General features: G+C 43.5%; 1 protein-coding gene across 2 annotated transcripts in view; it reads left to right on the forward strand.

Moving 5' to 3' along the window:
* The window catches only part of TSPAN14 (tetraspanin 14), a 48624-nt gene that overhangs the window by 10308 nt on the left and 12765 nt on the right, over positions 1-25551 (forward strand). For both annotated transcript variants that reach the window (XM_083502854.1, XM_083502855.1), the window contains exons 2-4: positions 8480-8577; positions 19439-19489; positions 22971-23117. In XM_083502854.1, coding sequence (XP_083358980.1) covers positions 8497-8577; positions 19439-19489; positions 22971-23117 — 279 coding nt within the window. In that variant the 5' untranslated portion in view covers positions 8480-8496. The remainder of the gene's footprint in view (positions 1-8479; positions 8578-19438; positions 19490-22970; positions 23118-25551) is intronic.

Raw genomic sequence — 25551 nt, forward strand, 5'->3', positions numbered from 1 at the left:
TATGCCTCAGATGAGTGGCTGCATCTTTGAAGATTTGAAGGGTTTTTTTGTTTTGTTCTGAGCACATTCTTGCCGTGTCATTTCGGGGGTAACTTTTGTAAGGTCTTTCAAAGGGCTCCCAAGAGCTGCCAAACAATTCATTATTATTTTTGAGATGAGGCCTGCGACACAAAAGCGTTTTGAGAGAAGTTGTCTACATTCTCAGTGAAGGAGTCATCTCACAATGGGTGAAACTTTCTCATGACCCCCATCCTAGTTGAGAGAAAAAGAGAGAGAGAGAGAGAGTGTGTGTGTGTGTGTGTGTGTTTGTTGGAAAGCCTTTTCCCCCCTAAATAACACAGTGAAGAACAGTAACTTTTCATACATCTTGAATTCTTTTCTGCATTTTTGGCCGAAAATTGCAGTATGCACGTCGTCACTGCTCTTCAGTTCCGATGTAGGTTCCTACACACTATTGAAGTTTCTCTAAAGTGTGCCTTGTTTTCTGAGACTAGCTCAGATGTAAGTTGAAATAAAGGCATCTAGAAACTCTAAGCTGCCTCGCTGGCCAGTAAATTACTTCTAATCTTTGTCAGTCATATGCAAAGCAGGGTCTTTTCATAGGCATTTTTATTATTATTAATGAAGCTTTAGAGGTGGCTGGGGAGTGAATTCTTGAGAAACATAGTGTGATCCATCCGGAGGGAAAGGGAGAAACTGCCACACTGAGAAAATATGGGCTTGGTAAGAAAGAAATGTCCCTTTTATGAATGTCACCCACCCACACAACTAGACCATCGTGCGAGTTGGAATTGGCATTTGGAATGTACATTCATGGAACAAATAGACGAAACAAATGGTTGCTTTTGAAACGCTACTAAACGCTAGCAGCATGCATGGTAATATGCAAACAATAATGAGTTATGTGCATGCAAAGTAAGTCTTTATTCGAAAGGACGCTGAATAGTCTGTTGGTTTCTGGAAATCTGGAATGTAGCTGGGGAAGCACGACACAAACAAGCTAAAGGTTGGAGGGTGATTACAGATCCCCCCCTTTTTTCTTTTTTACCAAATTGCCAAACTACAGTGTGCATTCCACCATATGGTAAGTTGTTCACCCGCATTACACTGCCAAGTGGTGATGGTGGTTGTTTTAAAAAAACAGTGAGATGTTAATGTCCTGACAATTGGGAAGATTTGCTCTTTTCCTGCCTAAATGAATACACTTCATCCACTCCCCAGCCCCTAGCCAAAATGCTTAGAACAAATTTCCAACAAGTTATTTTTCTTTTCTTTTTTCTTTTCTTTTGGTAAACTCTAGCTCATGGGTAGGCAAACTAAGGCCCAGGGGGCCGGATCTGGCCCAATCGCCTTCTAAATCGACCCACGGGCGGTCCGGGAATCAGCGTGTTTTTGCATGAGTAGAATGTGTGCTTTTATTTAAAATGCATCTCTGGGTTATTTGTGGAGCATGGAAATTCATTCATTCCCCGCCCCCCATAATAGTCTGGCCCCCCACAAGGTCTGAGGGACAGTGGACCGGCCCCCTGCTGAAAAAGTTTGCTGACCCTTGTGAGTCGAGCTGCTTTTGAAAAGGGGTGAATGTGAACTGAGAAGTGGTTTAGAGGGGTTGCTTAAGCATTTCCTGGCAAGCTTAGTTTTCAACTTCAAATGGTGCCCCACCCCTCCAACTATTTGTCCTCCTTCCAGGATCTAAACTCTTGTAGTCTCCCAAACATGTGTCTGGAGCCTTGTGTTAGGAAGCAGCTTGGGGAGCAAAATTTGGGGAGGCCAAACAGCAACCAGGAAATGGATTTTAAGCACCCCCCATCACATCTCCCCTCAAATCTGCCATGTCCAAAGCTGCTTTTGTTTGCAAAAAGTTGTAGGTAGTGCTTTGTAAGTTAGCACATGTGTGTACAAATTTTTTGTGCAAACAAATGTATCTTAGTTCAGGAAGGCAGGAGTCGGGGGGGGGGGTGAGAAACATCACTGATTTCCGAAGTCCTCTTGTTAGGAGTAGAGATTCACCCTAGTGTAAGCGTTTTAACTGTTTGGGATCCAACAAGGAAGTTTGGGTTGGTTCAGGATATGAAAAGCCCTAAGGGGGGGGGGGGGTGTCAGGAAAAAGGCCATACCAGGCAAGCAAGACAAAGCATGTTGAAAGGGTCTGATTGTAGGAAGAAGGCACATCAAGTAGAATAAGAAAGTTAACAGGCATACAGAAGGCAAGGCTAAGCTAGAGTGGCCTGGAAGTTAGCTGCTATAAACTACTAAGCAGCATCTTCCATATACTGGGGCCTCACAAGAATACTCAAATAATCACGGCTCCACTTGCTTTTCAATGCATTGAAACGGGGCAAAGGAGCCTAAATGGTTCGCCAAGTCCCAGAAAAGCTTATCTTAACTCAGTAATCCTTTGGAGCAGGGTTCATGGCATCCATGAAAGCTTTGCAGCAAGGCCAGTGCGCAGATGCCCCAGACGCTGAGATTTCAGTTGTGGTTTTTTGTTTTGTTTTTAAAGTAAGTTTCTGGCCCTCCTAGGGGAAAAAAGGACATTATGGGGCAAAATGTGCTGTTAACTTCTAATCTAAACAAATTCTGTGAAATGAGGGTGGTGTGGCTGCCTTGTACATTTTTAGCGGTAATAATGAAGGAGGTGAGGACAGGAGGTGGGCCAGAAGTCACCCCCCCCAACCAGGCCTCAAACTGTCCAAAATTCCCTTTCTCTCATCTAAAAATCCAAAACAGCTTTTCTCTGCTCTTCTCTGTTTTTCTCACAAGATGCATAGGCAAAATGTTACTTTTATCAGTACGAGAAGGCTTCAAAAGCTAATGAATAGGCTCTGTCAAGCAGGCCTGACAACTGACTCTTATCTCATTCGGTTGTAACACATCTTGGACACTCTGAAACCCCTTGGCTTCTCAACCCCCTTTCCTGGGAAGGGCGCCAAGAGTCCAAAAGAGTTCCAAGACAGGAGCTTTCTGTTCATGCTCAGAGGCAGGACTCCTGAGGAGGAGGAGAAAGGGGAGGGAACTGGAAGGGGAATATTTGCTCTGTGCAAATGGCTGTGAACTTGTGCTTGTTTGTGACTCTATCACACTTGCTCCTTCTACCAGCCCGGATGGTAGAAATAAAGCTTTTTCTCTGAAACTATTCCTTGAGCGTCTGTTGACTCCCATTTCCCTCTCCCGGGTGCAAAGCTCTTCTCACCTGAGGCTAAAAAGGCTACAATAAGTATTGCTCCTTGTTACTAGACAGTAACAGCACCAGTGTCTGTCTGTGTGAAATCTCCATAACTAGGCCCAGCAAGACCCAACTGATTTCCCATGGTAATCATAAGGTCGTCGGGGGTGGTTGTCTCTCTAATGTTGTGTTATGCCACTCTCACCATGGCAACCATTTTGGTTATGCCACATACCCTGAACTCAGCCATCTTGTGATTGGCCCTCCCGGCACGGCCTAAAAATTAAAATTGTGCCCACTAGTCCAAAAAAGGTTGGCAACCCCTGCTTTGGAGTGCGCTTTCCACACTTGGCATCTGATTCCTTCTGACGCTGTGCTTTTGTAAAGCAGTTCTTCAGTAGGGGAGGCACCGTAGTGTCTGAGTTACAGGAAGACCATATTCTTCAACTGTGTCCTGCAAATCTCTCGGAAAAAGGAACTTCCTTGGGGCAAGAAGAGTTGCACTTTGCATTTTACACAAGCCTACATAGGGTATACATTTGGATTCTTTTAAAAGCAGGATTTAGAGCCCATAATCATTGTTGTTATTGTTTTGGCTGACATGCAGCTTGCCCAAAGTTTCCCTGTTTTTAATGTTAGCTTCCTTTTCTGCCTTTGTGGGTTGGGTGCTGGGTGGAGAATGTTGGAACACGACATAGGTCCTATTTGAAATACGGGTTTGGTAAACATAGTGTACGTGTCGGGTACAGCGGACAAGTCATGCGTCACATTTTCTGCAATTTTGCTAAAGTGTGCATTTTTTGTTCTTCAGAACAAATCCATTAAACCGTTCAAGATACCAAAAAAAAAAGAAATGGGGACGGGGGGACGGGACATAAATTACGTCCCTGTAAAGCCCGAGCAGCTGAACATTATGATGTGATGTTCCTCAGATCTAGTTCTTGTCGCACCTTCTCCAATTCTTTTTCCTCCTTACACACACCCACATCTTAACTTCCAAAGGTCTGCCAACACATCTCCTACCTTAGAGATTGTGAAAAAGTGGCCCATTCATGGCCAGATAGCTAATCTGCTAGAAGAATCCTTCACTGCTTTTACTCCGTAACTTTTGAACTCCCTTCTATAGGATGGGAATTAAGACGGAAAGAAAAGGATTTGTCCGAGGCTAGATATTGAGCCTATGGCTGACCAGTGCTATGTCCAGAAGGACTCTTGTGCCATAGATAGTTGTGCGGAAGGGAGCGTTTTGGCAGGAGCCAAACAGTATGAAAGGCAGTATTGCTTAAGGGTTCTGCTTTTAAAATATGAATACAGTGGTACCTCAGGTTAAGTACTGAATCCGTTCCGGAGGTCCGTTCTTAACCTGAAACTGTTCTTAACCTGATACCACTTTAGCTAATGGGGCCTCCTGCTGCCGCCGTGCCGCCCGAGCACAATTTCTGTTCTCATCCTGAAGCAAAGTTCTTAACCCAAGGTACTGTTTCTGGGTTAGCAGAGTCTGTAACCTGAAGCGTATGTAACCTGAAGTGTATGTAACCCGAGGTACCACTGTACAGCAAATCCTTCATGCAAATCCTTCACAACTAAGTAACCACAATTGACATCTGTTCAACTGAGATCTGAGAGATTTATCATCCAGTCTGATATGTATGCTTTCCAATTTCCTAAGAGTAGAATCTGAGGGCTAAATGGGGGGTCATAGGCAATAGGTGGCAAGGACTCCATGTTTGAAATTAGCCAGATTCCAGGCGCATTTTGCACCTGGCTTTCGACCACTTGCGACCAAGTGAAGATGCCTTGGTGCCAGGCTGGCGCCTGACATCTCCACCATCTGGAGGTATGTGCCAGGGCATCATTGGATCTGGACTGTTTTCACACAATATTACCACATCCTATAGAATTCTGTGGGTTTATATTTTATCTGTGCAAATGGAATGAATTTCAGGAACCAAAATGCTTTTTCTGTGCTACCTGAGCAGGAGCGGTGAACATGGTTATAGTTAATTGTTGTAGCTTGCCTTCACTTACCGCACCCCCACTTCCCTGCTCACAGTTCTGAAGAATATCCCTATGTTATGAATGGTCCATCACCATTAAGAAAAAGAGATATGAATAGGCCAATTTGTCCTTGGATCAAGTAACCTTTCTTCTTTAAGTTTTCAAAGTTCTGAACCTAGCTCAAGGTTGTCATCTAAACTAGCCAGATGTTTAACTGATAATCAATCACAGTCCATCATTTGAAAAATAAGACTTTGGAGCCCTTTCGCTCCCAAATGGCAACTAGACATAGACTGCAACTTTGGTTTAAGGAGCCATTTGGCACCTAGCTTATATATCTGAGTTTCTAAGGACTCGTTTAGAGATGGTGGAGGAAAGTGGAAGAGTAAAAGAACTGCAGGGGTCAGGGAGTTTCAGAATGGGGAGAAACACGACTGCCTTGCTGGCTATTCTCCAGTCAGCAGTAGCCAAGCAAATGTGCCCTCAGCAGATAAGGTCAGATGTCTCATTGCCCTTCTGTGAGACAGAAGGGAGAATGAAGGGCTACAGGGAACAATTCCTTTCTCCATGAACCACAACTCTGTTGTCCTCTGTGGTATCTGATCATGTGTCAGTTACTATCCAGCACAAAAATGGCCTACTCCCTTTCTGGAAATCAATTTCCACTTGGTTTGGAAACAGAACATTACTGCATGTATGACTTTTACAGATAAAGTGGTACCTCTGGTTATGAACTTAATTCGTTCTGGAGGTCCGTTCTTAACCTGAAACCGTTCTTAACCTGAGGTACAACTTTAGCTAATGGGGCCTCCCGCTGCCACGCCAGCCCATGATTTCTGTTCTCATCCTGAGGTAAAGTTCTTAACCTGAGGTACTACTTGTGGGTTAGTGGAGTCTGTTACCCGAAGTGTTTGTAACCCAAGGTGTTTGTAACCCGAGGTACCACTGTACACAAAATGAAGAAGGATGGGGTGGTTGTGGTAGAAGTTTTCTTCTTCTTTTTGTGGGCAGGGAACTCTGATGGGAAGCTCTACAGCCTGGATTAATACTGCTCACAGCAGGCTGGAAAAAAACCCCAGCTTTGTAGAAGCAGTTGTATAAAACCTACCCGAAACCTTAATTAACAAAATCAGACATTTGAGGCGAGTGGCTGATAGCACAGATGCCTTCAGAGAACATAGCAATCCATCACTCGAGTGTTGTTTCCATTTGGCAGCCAAGGGCATTTCTAGAATATGTAGAAGGTTTGTTCTGATTTTGTCCTGGCTTTTGTTGCTTCAGCAGTTGAGAAACTAAGGACAGGGGATAATTTCTGTTTATTAACCCCGGTGCAGAAATTCTCGGTCACCTAATGAGCTAGGATTCACTCCATTTACATTTAAACTAGGCTGATGGAGAAAACTTTGTTTATGGTCCTCCAGTGTCCATCACTGGACACAAGAAACCGGAAAAGAACACAGCAGCAGGAGAAATTGCAGTTGTTTGAATTTATTGCAGAAACCAAATTTCTTGCAGAAACCTTTGTTGGCGGAACGGTTGCTGACAATGTGAATGGGGCAAGAGGGAAACTTGGTAGCACCTGATGGATAAGTAGAAAGGGGCTGTGTGTGTGTCCTCTGAATGGAAGATGGATTCTAGAAGGAATGGGAGGAATTAATTGATGTGGATCTGATAGAAAGAAAGCACATAAAGCCTGAATTTTTGAAGGTTAGAGCTAGTGTGATGGTTTCAGAGAGTCGGACAAGGACTAGGGAGATATAGGGTTGAAGCCTCACTGGGTCAAGGGACAATTCATTATCTCTTGGCTCAACCTATCTTGCTGTGAGGATAAAATGCAGGAGCGGAGGAACCACATATGCCACCTTTTGGTGGTAACTTTTAAAATGGTGGTAGAATACCAGGTTCCACACCAAGGATGTTGATCAATTCAGGGCTGTTCAAATGATTAGTTTCGTGCTGATGTTCAGAGAATCTGTAATGAGCAGAGAATATCGGAACACATTTTCGCACTGTCTTAATACCATTCCTCTTGTCTTTTGCCATTATCCTTCTCTGCTGTTGCTGAAAGTGTCAACTCTGCCTACCTCATTCAGGGCAGAGGAAAGGAAGACTTGTCTCTGGTTTTGAGGCTCTCACTGCTGATCTGTTCAGCGTTACAGTTGCAGGTAGTGTAAACAAATCTGAGTCTGGAGTGCGTTGGAGAGGCTGTGCTAGCCGTTTGTCTTTTTACATGATGAAAGTACTATGAGGCAATTGGCTGACTAATCTGCAAACTTTAAAGAGAGCTGAAAGTCTTTTCCTTGACTATTTTTACAGCCTGGAAGCTACAGCATTTTGAGTTTAGTGAAGAAAGTTAGTTAAGCTGTGTTATTTGAGACAGAGCCAAGGCCATGCAGGATAGTTATTTGCAGGCGTGGAAAGGAGAACATGATTCTCAGGGTTGGTTCACAAATGCATGCTCATCATTTGTCGAATACAATATTGGGTTGTTTTTGCACGTCTTTGTCTACAGGTGTATTGTGATACTTGTTTATACCTGAATGAAACCTTTTGGGGATCATTGAGCTGAAGTCAAGGTTCATTGCAGTATTTTATATTATATTGTATTATATTTTTTATTTTATATTATGTTATGTTATGCTATGCTATTTTTCTTTTCTTTTCTTTTCTTTTCTTTTCTTTTCTTTTCTTTTCTTTTCTTTTCTTTTCTTTTCTGATGGGAAATAAGCAGTGAGACAGAAAGCCAGAGCTTGCTGCTGCTCTCCAAGCTTTGCTTCGCTGGAGAGGCGCTGCACAGTTTTCCCTCTCTGCGCAGCGCCCCTTCAGTGAAGCGGGAGGAGAAATGGAGGGGGCTCCGTTTCTCCTGCTGCTTCGCTGAAGGGGCGCTGAACAGAGAGGGGGAGATTTTTTTTTCTTGTTCTCACCCTCCTATGGTCCGGTGCGTCCTATGGTCCAGTGCGTCCTATAGAGCGAAAAATACGGTACCTTCCTGCCGGAGCAGTACCTTTTAATCTACTTGCACTTTTTGGCGTGCCTTCGAACTGCTAGGTGGGCAGGAGCTGGGACCGAACAACGGGAGCTCACCCTGGTATGGGGATTCGAACTGCCGACCTTCTGATCGGCAAGCCCAAGAGGCTCAGTGGTTATATTAGCTCACACAAAAAGATTACATGCCAAAATGCCATGTGAGTCAATATGGAATTACGCTACTTAACCAATGATTATGGACTATTGGTGTGGCTTGGGTATGTTGAATGCCACTGCATTTCTCCTTCTTACTGATCTTTCTTTTCTTTTTTTCCTGGTTCTACATAGTCACAGCTCTATAAAAGATGCACTATTACCGGTATTCTTCTGCTGAAGTCAGCTGTTGGTACAAATACCTGCTTTTCAGCTACAACATAATCTTCTGGGTAAGTATCCAGTCATCTTTTTTTTCCTATTTTTGTAGAGAAGGGTCACCTTGCCAAATCTGCCATGTTTTAAATGCTCAGGTGCTGTGTACCTCAGATTGGACAGATTGTATGTTGACATCAAATGCGTTGACCATGGGATGGAGCAAGATATGGCAAACTGAGAAATAGCATATGGGTGACTTCAACTGTCATCTCCCTACAAGCCTTAGTTTTTTGGATTTTTAGAACCTGATAGCTGGTGTTGCAATTTTGTTGAAGTCTAACACATCCAAACGTAGCCATGGAGGTTTCCCCCACCATTTAATCTCCAGATTTGGAAACATTTCACTTGCTTTGTTTTTATATTGAGCTGTTGTTTTCAAAACACAGGGGAAGAGACAGAACAGCAGCAAAATAGCAACCTGGAGTAATCAGAAAGAGAGACACCTCTTGCTCACACATGCTGTATGGAGCAGCACTGTGATGCCATTTGAGCAGTGGCTCTCTTAGCAACGTATAAATGTGGGTAACTTGGAATCTTTCAGTTTCTTGGTTCCTCCTTCGAAAAAGGTCACCCCGTAAACCTTCGTTCGTTATGAACATCCTGCTGTCTGCCAGGAACATCATCTTGTCTGCACTGATATATTTCTGTTCCCTTGAAGCTTGAACCCTAACAGAGTTTGGTTGGGAGCTTCTAACATACTTGGTAGACGTTGACCAGCTACTAACACATTCCCTAGACAGATTCTGGCATGTTGATCCTAAAGAAATGAGGGCTGGAAGCTCACATCCAGTCTCTGGGCACAAGGAAATGTTGTTTGAAAGCTTCTCCATGCAGTTAAGGTGATTCTACCACAACAACAGAACCACTCTCTTCCTAGAGGTTGGCATGATGTGGTTAAATTGGCCTCCAAACTTACCTTTTGGAGTGGCATGGTCTTCTTTTTCTCCCTCCCTCCGCAACCAAAGGGATTTGATTTATTTTTTTATTTCATTTCACTTATGAATTTCTCCCCAATGAAAGTGGTTAACTATAAAAGCACCAGCAAGACAAACACAGTTTTTAGCCATATATAGGGCTTGCCATGATCTTGAAAATCTCTCTGATTTTGCAGTTCCAAACAGGCAGCAAAGCCAGGGAATTTTAACAACTAATAGCCAGTCACAAGCTGCACAGATCTGACTTAAGAAGTCTAGCTTTCTACTCCCTGCAAATATCACTTTGAGCAAAGCCCAGCCGTGTACAACTTTGTGAACGTATTCTTTTTTTTTTTTTTAACCATTTCATTTTCTGAGCACAGCAAGACTTGGTCCTGTGGACATTAACTTGATTCCCATAACAGTTCAACTATTTTATGGCATTGTAACCAGTTCTTTGATCCATTAAAGGATATCTTTTCTGTTGCCCTTTAACCGTACAATAATGGAATCCGGAAGCCCAGCTTCCTAGTAACTACCTTTTGTTTACCAACAGAAACAAGTAACACTGCAACAAATCTTCCGAACAAAGGCTGTTTAAGCCTCTGCAAGTATGTGCGTGTAATATAAATGTGGGGAAAGTCCACTGCCGAGAGTAGAGTTTTTCTTCTGTTTGAGGGATTTGGGGCGAGGTGGGTTGGAGGAGGGGGGTTGAGGTGGAGATTCCAATTTGGGGGGAAAGATGCAGTTTTCTCCCTCACCCGACCCTCTTTCAGTTCACTCTGAAACAATGCACCTGTTCATATGATACTTCAAGGGCCCAATCCTGCTCTTTAAATGAAGCCTGATGATTCCTCCACCGTCCATGCAGTTGTATCTATGCCTGTACAACCCCTGTATGTAGCCAAAATCATATGGTTGATTCCCAGATTTTGATATGGGGAATTAACCCCATAATGTCGGCCTCCATGGTATGGTTCCATGTACGTAGGCCACATTGGGACATATCCATTTGCCTGGATGGTGGAGGTGAGGCTGGCAAACCAACTCCACACTTGGATAGTAGTAGTAGTAGTAGTAATACTAATAATTAATTAATTAATTAATTATGCCCCACCCATCTGGCTGAGTTTCTCCAGCCACTCTGGGCGACTTCCAACAAAATATTAAAAACACAATAAAACATCAAACATTAAAAACTTCAAACCCCTGGAGTATTGTCCAAACCAGTGCTGATTAGTGTTATTAGTAACCTGAGAACTGTATACACCCTGGGGTGTATATGCTAGAGTGTCGCCACCCACAGTCTCTCTCTCTCACACACACCCATACATGTGTGTATACACAAACTTCCCTCACTGCCCAGCTCTGTGTCTATGGTCCCCCTCCCATTTTTCTGCCACCATCAAAATTGGAGAAGATTTACAGACAGGGAGAGGGGGGCAGAAGAATGGCTTGATGGGCTGGATCGGGCCCCTGGGCTGGGAGTTAGCCACTACTGTTTGAGAAATAAGAATGAGAACAAAAAGCTTCTGTGAAGTGCACACCCACCCACACTGAAAGCTCCGTCCTCTGGCTAGTCTTTTTATATCAGATTTGAAAATCTGTGAGCTGAGCTGTTTGTGTGAGTTAAAAGAGTTTCCTCTCTGTGTGAGTTCCCCTCACCTTCCTTTGCTACTTACTCATCAGCCTTTGTGAAGTTCTAATGCATGCATTCACCAGGAGATGGGGTCTCCTGGCTTAATGCAAACAGATGTGTTTTGTGTTTACTTTTCCTTTTTCCCTTTCATCCTTATCAAAGGTACCACACTTGTCAGCCATTTCCTGCTGTGCTTCGGGTTTTTAGGTTGCGATAAAGCAGATACCATGAATAGTTCTGGCTTTCAGAAAGGTTTAGGACACAGTTGTGTCAATTGTCCTTTGTAAAAAAAATAAAAAAATAATCAAAGATCTGGAAAGGAAAATAAAAAATCCTAAAGCAGGCTAGGAAATTAACTTTTGCTTTAAAAAATTCATGTCACAATGCATGTGGTGTTTTTTTTGAGGTGTTACATAGGGCGTGTTGAATTTTCCAGCTTTCAGATTCCCAAAATGAGGAGCGCTGAAAAGGGTTGTAACATAACTTGGGAATTGAAGATATATTTGGGTTAAATCAATATAACTTAGTATTGCCTGGGAAGTAAAATGTTTGTAAAATTGTGTAGAAAGAATGATTTTCAAGTACTTGTATTTATATTTTATAGTATTACTAATTTTATTTAGCATTACCTGACACTTTCAGAAGGTAAAAATAAAAATTCCCCGAAAGCAGTTTATGTGCTTCTTCATTAAAAACAGACTTAGCAAGCTAAATGTTGTCCAGTCACAAAAGTAATTAAAGACCCCCTCACTGAAGAAATTGCAAATAATAGAGTCCAGGGGTCAGCAAACTTTTTCAGCAGGGGGCCGGTCTACTGTCCCTCAGACCTTGTGGGGGACCGGACTATATTTTGGAAAAAAATATGAACGAATTCTTATGCCCCACAAATAACCCAGAGATGCATTTTAAATAAAATGACATATTCTACTCAAGTAAAAACACACTGATTCCCGGATCATCTGCGGGCCAGATTTAGAAAGCGATTGGGCCAGATCCGGCCCCCGGGCCTTAGTTTGCCTACCCATGGTTTAACCCCTAAGATGACTCTCCCCACAGGATAGTTGGCTGGTTTAATCTAAAGAGAACTGACAGAATACCCCTGGAAAATGTAACTAGATTGGATACAGAGGCTTGTATATACTCTTTGTTAGGCTTGGGAGGTTGAAGGGGTTGGTGTTCAGCTGAACTCTCACCAAAGGCCTGTTGGTTATCTGTGGACAGAGGAGATCTGAAGATGCTGCAATGGTGGGGTCTGGGGGCTGCACTCCTTTTTTTTTGGTGTGTGTTTTGGGTGTGCATATTGTGCTTGGTGCAGGATCCGTATCAGCGAGGGTCAGGCAGTGTTAGAAGTTTGCCACAAAATGATAGAAAAGTAACCAGCTTTTAGAAGTTTGGGGTAGCTGTTTGGGCTTCCTCCTTGCAACACCAAGCCATTGGATTCCAACATGAACGTGGAACCAACCCCGGGTGATGTTCTAAGAAGGTGGAGGGGTGCAGAGAGAATTCTCAAGAATTCAGAAGCTGCAACAGGAATCCCTGAGAATTCTCTCTGCTTGTTTGTCAGTGCTCACCTTGCCTCCCAGGGTCAGTTTTAAAATCCAGCAGCGGGTCTGTATTCCCATAGAGAGCGGAAGTTGAAACAGCTGTCTAAATCTTGGTAAGCTTCCCTCTGTTTTTACAGGTGCTTTTAAAGCTAGATCGTAGATGCAAGTTCTGCTGTGTAAATGGAGATGACTGTTGTGCTTCTGCCCATGAGAAATATTTTTTCATAATAAAAAGTACCTGCATCAGTTTTGTAGCTATTTTTCACCCTTTTTCTGACCTTGAGGTCTTGCGAAGTGTACTGGGATGAGGTTAATGCCTGCAATCTCCATGCATCAATGTGGTGATTGTTTATGGCGGCAGAGAGGACAATGTGTAAGAGGGCTCGTAGTTCTAATACAGTAGTTCTCTCTTTTTTTCCTCCAGGCCACACTTTCAGAATAAAAATCTGCTCACGTCACACCATTTTTTTTTAATTAATAAGAAATACATTGGGGGAAAACAAGCAAACAAACAAACCACCTCACCGTGCTTGATTTATAAAATGGAGCACAAATACTTTATATTATGATCACGGGACACCCAGAAAGTATAAAACAAGGCAGCTACATAGGAATGTGAATCGTTCCCAAAATAGAATTATAAACTAGCCGCTTACATATGTACTGATATAAGTTAAAAAAACTGCCCTTTTCCCTTTTGGGGTATCCAAGAGCCCATGTAGATTCCTTTTGTAGGTTCTCTATTGGTAGGAGAAAATAACAGAGACCAATCAGAGAATATTGAGAAGCAAAGCAGCTAGTAAGCTTTATTAACTGTTGCAACAGGGTGCTCACCCCTCCCCCGCCACGCAGGAGGGAGGAGGCACCCAGAACAATGGGGTGCAAGCCCTTATATAGACTTTTGAAATTGCCACCCTGTAGCTCAAGACCACCCCCCAATACATCATACATACATCACAGAAAAGGTGGTCTATAACAGAAATCTGAGTGCCTTGTTTTTACCCTGTCTGCCAGGTTACCTGCTAATGGTCACTTGACTGGATTACCTGGTGAGCCTGGCCATTCTTTTGTAATGATAATACAGTGGTGCCTCGTAAGACGAAATTAATCTGTTCCGCGAGTCTCTTCGTCTAGCGGTTTCGTCTTACGAAGCAACCCTATTAGCGGATTAGCGCTATTAGCGGCTTAGCGGCTATTAAAGGCTTAGCGGCTATTAAAGGCTTAGCGGATTAGCGGCTAAAAGGCTATTAGCGGCTTAGAAAAAGGGGAGGAAAGCGAAAAAAAATCGGAACACTCGCAAGACGTTTTCGTCTTGCAAAGCAAGCCCATAGGGAAAATCGTCTTGCGAAGCAGCTCAAAAACGGAAAACCCTTTCGTCTAGCGCACGGGTGTCAGACTCAAGGCCCGCGGGCCAAATCCGGCCCGGCAGACCTCCTCATGCGGCCCGTGTAGCCGCTGCCGGCTGCCAGCGCTTTTTTTTATTCTCGCTTTTTTTTTTAAGGAGAAAGCTTGTGTGTATTCATTGAGGGAAAGACCGGGGCGGGGGCGGCAGCACCGCACATTCAGAGAAAAGGAGGACGGCCTATTTGGCTGCTGCAGTGCCGCCTCTTCGCTTTAGCGCGCAGAAGGCGAAGCTCACGGGAGTCCGGCTCACGCCTGCTTAGCGGCTCGCTCTGCAGAGCTTTCTCCGAAAAGCAGTTGTTGCTGAGAAAAAGCGCTCTGATTTCTAAAGAAGTCTCGTTCCTCCCAAGGCATGTGTTCACTTTTTGCAGAGAGGCAGTTGCAAGGCGAGGAAAGCTCCTGGTAATCATAAAAATCCCATAAGGGTAATTAAATTGGGATGGGGAAACTACTGTCGCAGGGTCTATTGTTCAAGAAGTGGCAGTTTAAACTATTTGCAGGCTACCGATCCACATCAGCCGCTAACGCAATGTAAGGAGTTTGTGGATTGGTCTGAACGTGACCATTTGTGCTCTGCGAGCAACCCCTTGCTGGGGAGAGGCTGTTTAGCTCGGGAAAGACTCTTGCCTTAACCCTTGCAGAGCCGTTGCTAGTCAGCCTTACTCAACCCTGGGAAAGACTCTTGCCTTAACCCTTGCAGAGCCGCTGCTAGTCAGCCGTGCTCAACCCTGGGAAAGACTCTTGCCTTAACCCTTGCAGAGCCGCTGCTAGTCAGCCGTGCTCAACCCTCACTGTCGCCAGATATGGCTGGGAAAGACTCTTGCCTTAACCCTTGCAGAGCCGCTGCTAGTCAGTGCCTGGCAGTGCCAGGCTAGATGGACCAATGGTCCGAATCGAATTGTTACAATACTGATGAGACAAACACACCAGTCGATGGCAAACCTTTATTCTGAATGTGGCGGTGATTTGGAATCACTACCCTGCTCCAGTTTCACCTTGACAGTCACTAATGTGGATTAAAATGCCACCCACACACGCGAAAGCACGTATTGGAAATCAGACTTTGGTAGTTACAGCACGTTAACCAGTCTTGAGTAAGGTACCAGTACTTACTGCCTGGAATAAAATTGGCGTGATGCATGTGGGTACTGGGAAGACAAAAGCAAAATACTGCTAGATACAGGACTCACGGGATAAATAATAATAATAAAAATAATAAAAATAATAATAATTTATTTATACTCCGCCCATCTGGCTGGGCTTCCCCAGCCACTCTGGGCGGCTTCCAAAAGAATATTAAAATACATCAAACATTAAAAGCTTCCCTAAACAGGGCTGCCTTCAGATGTCTTCTAAAAGCCTGGTAGTTGTTCTTCTCTTTGACATCTGGTGAGAGGGTGTTCCACAGGGAAGGCGCCACTACCGAGAAGGCCCTCTGCCTGGTTCCCTGTAGTTTTGCTTCTCGCAGTGAGGGAACCACCAGAAGGCCCTCGGAGCTGGACCTCAGTGTCCAGGTAGAACGATGGGGGTGGAGACGCTCCTTCAGGTATACTGGACCGAGGCTGTTTAGGGCTTTAAATGTCAGCACCAACACTTTGAATTGTGCTCAGAAACCATCTAGTCAGAAAAGTTAAAAAAAAGTTAATGCCTTGTGTTTGCCATATGTGTAATAAACAGTGTTTGGCAATATTTGGATGTTTAAAAAAAATTACTGTCTGTTACCAAAAATCATTTTTCAGTAAATTGTACAATAATTGTACATTTGAATATCTACTTGCCTTTATTCTGACTATGTTTCTGCTTTCAGAGCTAGTTATTACTTACATTATTACAAAAAACAGTAATAATTGAATGCAGTGACAATAATTTATGATAATAAAGAGTGGACACATAGTCCTACAGATACAACCGGCCCTTTGAGAGTGACCAAACTGCTGATGCGGCCCCCGATGAATTTGAGTTTGACACCCCTGGTCTAGCGGGTTTTCCGTCTTGCGAGGCATTCGTCTTGCGGGGCACCACTGTACTTAATTCCTGAGCCAGGTCACAGGCTCACCCTATTCACACCTTAAATGTGCCCTTAAGGTAGGATTTGTGAGGACAGGGACAATGGGGAGGTTTCTGCATTTCCTTCGACCTTGTGGAGAAATATTTGAGGTAACTGAAAGAGTCAAAATGGCCTCAGGACTTTTTCTGTGGGCTTTGGATGTGGTTTATATAGTTATATATGTGTTTGCTTGGTACATTTATGAACATTTATTTTATATATATAAGACCTAAAAATTCTTATAACAGTACCTTACGTATGTATACAAGCTCAGTGAGGCGTGAGCTTGCTTTGGTTGGGTAATCTCATTTATATGGTGAGATTGTCCTCAGTATCTAATTTTGAAAATGTATCTATCCATATTCAGCAAACAAAAAAAAATGGACTTGTTACTATAGTATACACTATAGTATACTGTATAATACAAAAGCGAAATGTTCAAATGCTTAGTTGCCCTTGAATCGTCCCTTGCCATCCGCTCCTGCCACACCAGTGTGGTGTGCCACAACCTTTGAGAACCACTGCTCTAATGTGTGAGCTCCATGCATTCGTGCATGGGTTTCTTTAGGGGGATGATGATGATAATGGGGTCTCAGAGCAAGTGATCTTCATAAAAGGGGAGGGAAGAGAAGGGAAATAAAAGATCAGGCTGAATTCAAATTAAAGGCCAGGCAGAATAGCTCTGTTTTACAGGCCCAATGGAAGGAGGTTCAATCCTGAAGGGCACTGGCCCTGGTGTGGGATAGTCTGACTTCCTTAGGGCCCGGGACCTCTAAACTATCGTTATTCATGGACCTTAAGGTCCTCTGTGGAGCATACCAGGAGAGGCGGTCCTGTAGATACGAGGGCCCTAAGCCACAAAGGGCTTTAAAAGTCAAGACCAGCACCTTGAACCTGACCCTATACTCCACCGGGAGCCAGTGCAACTGGTAAAGCACTGGGTGAATATGCTCCCATGGCAGGGACCCCGTGAGGAGCCTCGCTGCAGCATTCTGCACCCGCTGGAGTTTGTGGGACAGTTTCAAGTATCTTCTGTGACCCGAATAATGTTACAGTGGACCCTCCAGATACGAACTTAATTCGTTCTGGGGGTCTGTCTGCAATCCGAAAAGTCCGCAACAAGAGGTGCCGCTTCTGCGCATGTGCACTCACAACCCGAAAGTTACGTTACCTGAAGGTAGTGTAACCCAAGGTAGCACTGTACTTCAGAATGAAAGAAGAGCCCTGCAGGATCAGACCAAAGGACCATCTATTCTGGCATCCTGTTTCCCACAAGATTGTCTATTAATGGGAAGACCACAGGCAGGACATGAAGACAATAGCCCTCTCCTCCTGTTATTCCCCAGAGGCTGGTATTCAGAGACATGCAGTCTGTGATCCTGGGGGTAGCTTTTAACTCTCCTGACTAGTAGCCATTGACAGCCTTGTTTTCTTATGGCCCAGTCGTACATTACAGTTCCACAATGGGACTTCAGTTGCACTGGAATATTGCACCCTGTTTTCCACCTGAGCTTTTGAGATCACTAGAGCATTTTTTCCTCTGAAAAAAACAAACGTTTGAATGGCTCTCACTTTGGCCTCATGCTGTGCGGCAGTAAATAAGCTGAACGGGCACCCAGCTGGTTTGCTTGTTGGGAGCTCAAAAATAAACAACCTTTGCTTGGGGGCAGGGGGGTAAAACGCATACTTGTGTGGCGGAAATTGCGATGAAATCTATAGCTGCTTTTGCCGGAGGGGAAGCAAAACTGATCAGACCTAGCACACTGTGTAAACGAGTTCGGAAATTCATTACGAAGATAACAGTTGCCTCTCGCTCACTCATGACTTCCTTCCTGTTTCATCACCTTCTCAGCTTCATCTTCTCTGTAGAAATGCTCCTGTTTAGGCTGTTGACCGATTCGGCATATTGGTTCCAGAGACTGCTCTCTTGTGTGTTGTGGTTTTAATATCACTACAGATGGGTGATTTATTTCCCCCCTACCCTCTCTAGACTGAGAAGTGGGGCAGGGCAGTTAGCACAATTCCATCTTTGTGCATCTGGAGATTCAGCGTATCATATATGTGTAGGGGGGAAACTGGGCTCAGATTATGCTAATTCCCTCCTCTATGGGGGTGTTTCTGTTCAGGCTTACAGCCTCTGCTATGTTGTCAGCTGACATACAGAGTCCTCGTTCCACATGGATTTTGAGTTTGTTTGGTGGTGGTAGTTTTTAAAGCCACAGTTTCTCCCGCATAATCTCCTTACGTGGTAATTTTGGCTCTGTCTGGCTTCCTCATTTTTCTTTTTTTTTAATAGATATTTTTTATTGCAAATTTCAAACAAAGAAAAATCACCAAACATTTACACTCCCTTCACCAAGAAATAACAAACAAAGAAAAATATACATAAACAAAAACATAAATCTAAAATAAAAAACATCATGACTGTTCATAACATATTTTTTCATACCTAACTGGACTTCCTCACATCTCCCTTCCCTGCATTCTCAATAATAAAATTATAAACAGCAATTTATTACCTTGTTTCAGTTCTTAATTTATACTTCTCAAATATTATGTCTCAAACTTCAGATAATTTTTGTCCAATACTTATTAGTTTAGTTCAAATATAATATTACTTCAGATTTCATTTTCTTAAACATCACTTAGTCTCATATGTCTTTCAACTAAGTTGCTGGTACCATGCTCTTTTCAATCGTGCAATTTCTTAACATTCATACAGTTTGTGCTGTTTTTGTAAATAGTCCTTAAATTTTTTCCAGTCCTCTTCCATCGTCTCTTCCTGGCTTCCTCATTTTTCCACCCCCCAGGCAGGGGACTCATTTTGAAAAGAGGAAGACTGCTAACATCAACACTGTTCAGGAATGAAGATGCTTCAGCCCCTCTGATAATTTTCATAGTTTTCTCTCTTTTTTGGCACCTTCTATTTTGGGGGAGACTCAATGCAAAACATATGCCACATTCAGCCGTACCATAGATTTATATCAACTGTCTACCTCAGCTTGTCTTCCCCAGATAGCCGCAGCCAATTCAGACCTCATTATGTGGTTAGGGTACCTTGGGCAACATCCCAGACTCTACGCTTGCCTTGAGGCTTTCCACACCTGAAAAACAGCAGCAGTTGTAAAACTCTCACCCGAAGCGAAATTTCAACACACCTGTGTGGCAGATGTCCTGTACCTGGTGTTTCATGATGTTGTCCCTCACTCCATCCCATTGGGGAAAAAATGTGATGTACATATTGCCTCATAATGATTGTTTCTAGGTGGGGGTGCGTGACCAAACAATGCTTTCCAGCATATAATAAGCATGTTACTTTTTCTTCCCTAGCTTGCTGGAGTTGCCTTTCTTGGGGCTGGTCTTTGGGCCTGGAGCGAAAAGGTAAGACAAATGACTCTTTGCTATAGAGAATTGAGCTGCTCAATGAGTAGGTGCAAGGGGTCTCACACAGCACATACACTCATCCTTTACATGTTGGCCTTTCTGTTGAAGGACAGAAATTCCGACTAGCACTGCTTTTCTGCCTCCAGGCTTATTTTCATGAGTGTTATCTAGGGGGTGCAAAGAGCCTTGCAGCAGAATCCTGCATATATCTATTCAGAAAGTCCACAGGGTTCCCTGGGGCTTGGTTCTAGGGAAGAAGCCTTAGTTTGGAATCCTCTATACAATTCCTGGAAGCAAGTTCCTGGGGCTGTCAGGCCCCAGCAAGGCATTTAAGTGGGGAAGCCATGCCATCTCATCACTTCCACACTCAACCTGGGCTGCTGATTTTGGTGGAGGTAATATCTATATCCTGCCTCCCCCTTTGGCCATATGGCTGTTACTGGGGCAGATCACCCGTGTTGCTTTGAATCAAAACTTGGGAGGGTAGATACCTAGCTTCCTAAATTTATTGTTAGCTGGCATGCCTAATTCTGCACCGGTTTCTCTTCTACCCCACCCTTATGCTCCCCCCACACTCCTCTTCCTCAGCCAATGCTTTAGTCTATATGAAAATTTAGTTTCAGCAAGGGAAAACCACAAGTTTTGTGTTTGAATGAAAAAGCAGAGATTCCTGCTCCCCCTCCTCACTCCTGCTGCCTCTGTGGGGCTTGGTTTGAAGATGATAGAGTGCAGCCCTTTTGCCCAGCATCCTTTATGAATTCCTTGGGCTAAGGTAATCCCTTTTTAAATGGGGCCCTCTTTTACATGATTGTAGGTTCTGAATCTGTTAGACATGCTGGCTGTTCTGCAGTTAACCATAGGGTGATGATGAGATTTGCAGGTCAGGGCGGGGAAAAAGGAGGCAAGGGGATATTTGGCGCATTTACCTTTAACTTCTAAATGATAGGCTATTTCTGAAGCTTCACGCAAAATGGGCAGAGTTCCAGAAAAAAAATAGTTGCTATGGTACCCTTTCTCCTCCAAGGACTGACTTAACACACACACACAAGTTCTGTAGGAGGGAAGCATCATATGGCTATTACTCACACCAAAAATCAGCAGTCCAGATTTGGCCATTTTAATTGGGCAGGCTGTTGATCTTCAGGGCCCTGGAACCTGAAACTGTTTTCTTCTGCTTAGTAATGACAATGTTTTGTCGCATTTAATGAGAGTGTTAATGTTTTGGGCTTTGGGTTTTCTGGTTTTGCTATTTGTATTCAGCTGCTAAGTTTTATTAGTCAGCCTGCTTTATGCTCCTCTCACCCACAAAGTGTTCCCAGGTAAATAGTCTCATAGAGAAAATACTGCTGCTCTTGGGATACTTTGCTGTGATTCGTTGCCACTCCAAAGGCACCTTCTGAACCATGGCAACCATAGAAATTCCAGTGGAGTATATTCAGGCAGTGGGTTTATCAATGTATGATTAGGAGAGTGGGGCAGGGATGAAGACAGGAAGAGAAGCAATTCTGAATGAGAAAGTGGGGGTGTTCCAGATCCAAAATATGGGCATTTTTACCTGTGATACTGTGATAGGTAGTATGCAATGATTCTTCAACATCAACTTCATTGGGCTGGTCGTGTTGTGCGGATGCCTGATTATCGTCTTCCAAAGCAAAAATGGAAAGCGTAATGCTGGTGGTTAACGAAAGACTGTCTCAAGGCAAATTTTAAAAATGTAATATAAACACTGACAACTGGGAAACGCATGCCTGTGAGCGCTCCAATTGGAGAACAGCCTTTACCAAAGGTGGGCTTTGAAGACACTCAAACTCAGGACGCAAGGGAGAAACATGCTAAGAGGAAGGCACGCTTGGCAAATCAACACTGTGATCAACTCCCACCCGGAAACCAATGTCCCCACTGTGGAAGGACATGTGGATCCAGAATTGGCCTCCATCAGTCACTTATGGACTGATTGTTAAAACCGTGTTTATGGAAGACATTCTTACTTGGCTACGAGTGATCGCTAAAGAAGAAGACTTTAGAACAGATGTGGGCGGAAGGTAGATTGGGATTTGCTGTCAGCCCTCTGATCCAACAGGGCTCTCCTTATGCTCTCATGCGTTCCAAAGAACTCTGTGGGCTGGATCAAAAAGTGCCTTTCCGCTTGGGAAAGGTCCCTTTTGCTCACCGAAGGACTCCTGGATATTGCAAAAAGTTTTACATGGTACAGGCGAACCCCAACCCAAAGTTGCTTTTCTACTTGTGCAAGGAGAAGAATCACAAAAACCGCTATGGAGCAGCCACCCTGGTATTAAAGGTTGCGCAAGGCTTTCCAGGGTGTTTCTTTTTCATTGCCACTTCCTGTTATTTGGATCTCTGTGTGTGTTTTTAACAAAACCAAAGCGCTTTGTGTCGCACAAATGAAACACTTGTCCTGTCTCTGCCCACCAAATCTATTCGATGATACCAGCTTCATCGTGCAACTGCCCCCATTCTAATGTTTTGGTAGCTGGTGACGTTGGTTTTAAAAGGAAACACAATGCTAATTCCAAGGGGAATTCCCGTGAAGCAGCTCATATTTGAATGATGCTATGAATCACTGTTTGAGAGAACTATCTGCTCACATTTCTTCTTAAATTCTTTCTGAAACTCCTAGTCATTGTGATGTGTTCCCCTTCCCCTGCTGAAGTTTCCAAAAACTTTACTGAGGGCATGTACCTGATGGGAGCACCACAAACACCTATAAATAAAGGCTTATTTGAAATGTAAATATCCCGATGTCAGAAAAATGATAATAATAATTAATAATAATAATTAATACCCCAGTGTTGCAGTAAACAGCTATTACTTTGATAGTTATTTAATCCATCCAGAAATTATGCAGTTTTGTCTCAGGTGCAGGGAAATGACTGCATGGGGGTCTTAGGCTGACAGCTGTGTCCAAATCAGAAATAAAAATCATTTTGCAATTTATTATTCTGTTAGTGCCACCTAGTGGAAGCCTGCTTGGCTGCAAGGTCCTTAGATTAGTTGGCAGAACCTGATATTTAGGGATGTTTCCTGATGACAAATCCAGGAGTGTGTACCTGACAAAAGAGCTGAGGCCAGCCCAGGCTCCCTTTGTGCACATAGCCATTTGATGCTTTTTAATATATAGTAAGTGAAATATAGTAGGTAATTAAAAATATAGTCAGTGAAACGACCTTAAGTCTTATTCAAATATTTTTCCTCGCGGTATGCAGGGTTACTGCAATTAAATACCCTGTGAGGAGATTGACGTAACCCCCACCCCTAACATTTGATTGAAATTAAATTGCACTGAGCCTTTTATGCATGCAATGCATATCCTTCTATGATGCAGGCCTGCTTTTGAATTGTGTTTTGAGGTATATGGTATCTTTACAGTAGAATGCCAGGAAGCTTTAATTCATTAAAGTCATAACTGATTAGTACAAGGAGCAGGTTCTCACTCTTTCTTGTTTTTGCTTCGTTTTAGGGGGTGCTCTCTGACATATCCAAAATGACCCGCCTCCATGGCTTTGACCCCGTGGTCCTTATCCTGTTTGTTGGCGGAGTAATGTTCATTCTGGGATTTGCTGGCTGTGTGGGAGCCCTGCGGGAGAACATCTGCCTCCTGAAATTTGTAAGTAATTGGATTGTTGGGTGTGTGTTTTGTTAGCCAGGATGTGTCCCCATCAGTCAGGATTTGGGGTTTGTTTATTTCTCTGTGCAATTCTTGTAGAACTAGGTCAAGTGAAAGCATCCTAATTACAGCCAGTAGGTTAATCAGCACATTTTAGAAAATTTGTCAGTGAAGGACAGCATTACTTGGTGGGCAGTGAATTAAGGGATGTTTGTTTTGTTTTGCTTCTGGGGTCTTAGTGTAGCGTAGTGAAAAACATTTCCTAACATTGAGTGTTAGAAGTCTTTAAACGGCTGTCTCCTATAATCTCAAGGATTGTATAAGATTAGATACAATCATATTGTAATAAACAAATATCTACCCTTATTCCCGTATGGGGGACACAAGAGCCCTTATAGAGTCCTTTGTAGGTTCTCCATCGGTCAGAGAAAATAACAGAGGCCAACCAGAGAATATTGAGAAGCAAAGCAGCTTGTAAGCCTGATCTTTATTGAACTGTTGCAACAGGGTGCTCCCCTCACACGCAGGAAAGGAGGAGGACCCAGAACAAAGGTGTGCCTGCCCTTATATAGACATTTTAAATTCCCTGCCCTGGAGCTCAAGACCACCCCCCACAAACATCATACCTACATCACAGAAAAGGTGGTCTACAACAGAAATGTGAATGTTGTTGTTTTTCCTGTCTGCCAGGTTATCTGATAATGCCTTATCTGATTGCCTTTCCTGGTAGTCTGCCCATTCCTTTGAGATGGTGATTACCCACTTTCTGAGACAACGGGGAGGTTTCCTCAACCCCTCCCTCCTTGCAGAGAAAACATTTGGTTAGTTTGGGAGTAAAAATGGTTTCAGGGCGGTCTTGCTGTGCTGCTCCAGACATGTGGTCCACATATCCATGTGCGCGCCTGGCCGGCACATTTATGAGCATTTATTATATATGTGTGTGTGTGTGTGTATATATATATATATATATTTGCTATATATATATATATATATATATATATATATATATATATATATATATATGACCTTAAATTTTTTATTTCAATATTTTTTAAAAAACACACACACATTGAACTACCATTTATTTATTTTATTTACACCCCGCCCTTCCTCCTGGATGATCCCAGGGTGGCAGACACAGCAGTCATAAAACATTTTAAAAGAACCTTAAAAACAGTTTAAAAACATTGTCAGCAGGTGATCTCAGGGTTGCCAGGAACACTGTCTTTTAGCCATCAAATGCCTGGGCGAACAAGATTGTTTCTCTTGAAAGTTAGCAACGAGGGAGACAGACTCTAATTCTGAGAACCACAGCCTGTCAGACTTACCCGTATTTGTTACTGAGGTGTTAGCAAAAAGAAAGAAAAAGAGAACTTCTGGGTGTATTTGCTGGGATACATTAACACTGCATGACCTCAAACCTAGAGGAGAGTACTAGCATCTCTTAGCTTCCGTGAATGAGCATTCCATTCTCAAAATTCTGTAACTGCCACTTTCAGCATCATTTTTATCAGAGCAGCTTAAGAAGCCAGTAAGTTTTTGGTGTAAGAATTTAAAATTTCTGCTTTGCTAGCGACTGTTACCTATATTCAGATTCTCTCCTAGCTCAAATAAGCCCGATATGTGGGTTATCAAAAAGGGTTACCTCTGTTTTCAAATGCACCTATTCTGGACAGTCCAGTTTTCCCCTGTCTTGTTTTTTCCTTGTTTCTTTGTCAAGTATTGTGAATTGCAGCGCAGTGTTTTAGTACTTTCCACAGATTGCTACAAGCAAACAATGCGCAGTTATTTTGTGGGAAGTTTGTGTGTCTCTTCTAGTTGAGTTTTATCGGGCGTAATATTTGGTGACCTCTAAATGAAAAGCTTTGTTGGCCTCCTTCAGTGATTTCTCAACTTTCAAGAGCCCTTTCTATTTTGCATTACAGAGGGTTAAGGGGTGTATTCTAGGATACACATGGTGAACTTTCCAAATTTATATGATGTTATATGAATTAGGATATGTGTGTGTGTGTGTGTGTGTGTGTGTGTGTGTATGTATATATATATACAGTGGCACCCCGCAAGACGAACGCCTCGCGAGACGAAAAACTCGCAAAACGAAAGGTTTTTTCGTTTTCGAGTTGCCTCGCAAGACGAATTTCCCTATGGGCTTGCTTCGCAAAACGAAGCTTGCCCCGGGGACAGCGGGTCTTCTCTTTTGAAGCAAGGGGCGGCGGGGAGAAGCGATCTTCTCCCCGCAGCCCCAGGTCTGGGGACAGCGGGAAGCGCTTCCCGCTGCCCCCGGACCTCTTTTGAAGCAAGGGGCTGCGGGGAGATCACTTCTCCCGGTGCTCCGAAGCCAGGTGGGGGGTAGGGAACACCTTCTGAAGGCAGGCGGGGGGCGAAAGTCTTTGCTCCCCCCCGCCTGCCTTCAAAAGCCCTCCGGGACAGGCAG

This window comes from Podarcis liolepis (assembly GCF_965112155.1).
Source record: "Podarcis liolepis genome assembly, chromosome: 5".
In the NCBI taxonomy this organism is placed as follows: Eukaryota; Metazoa; Chordata; class Lepidosauria; order Squamata; family Lacertidae; genus Podarcis; species Podarcis liolepis.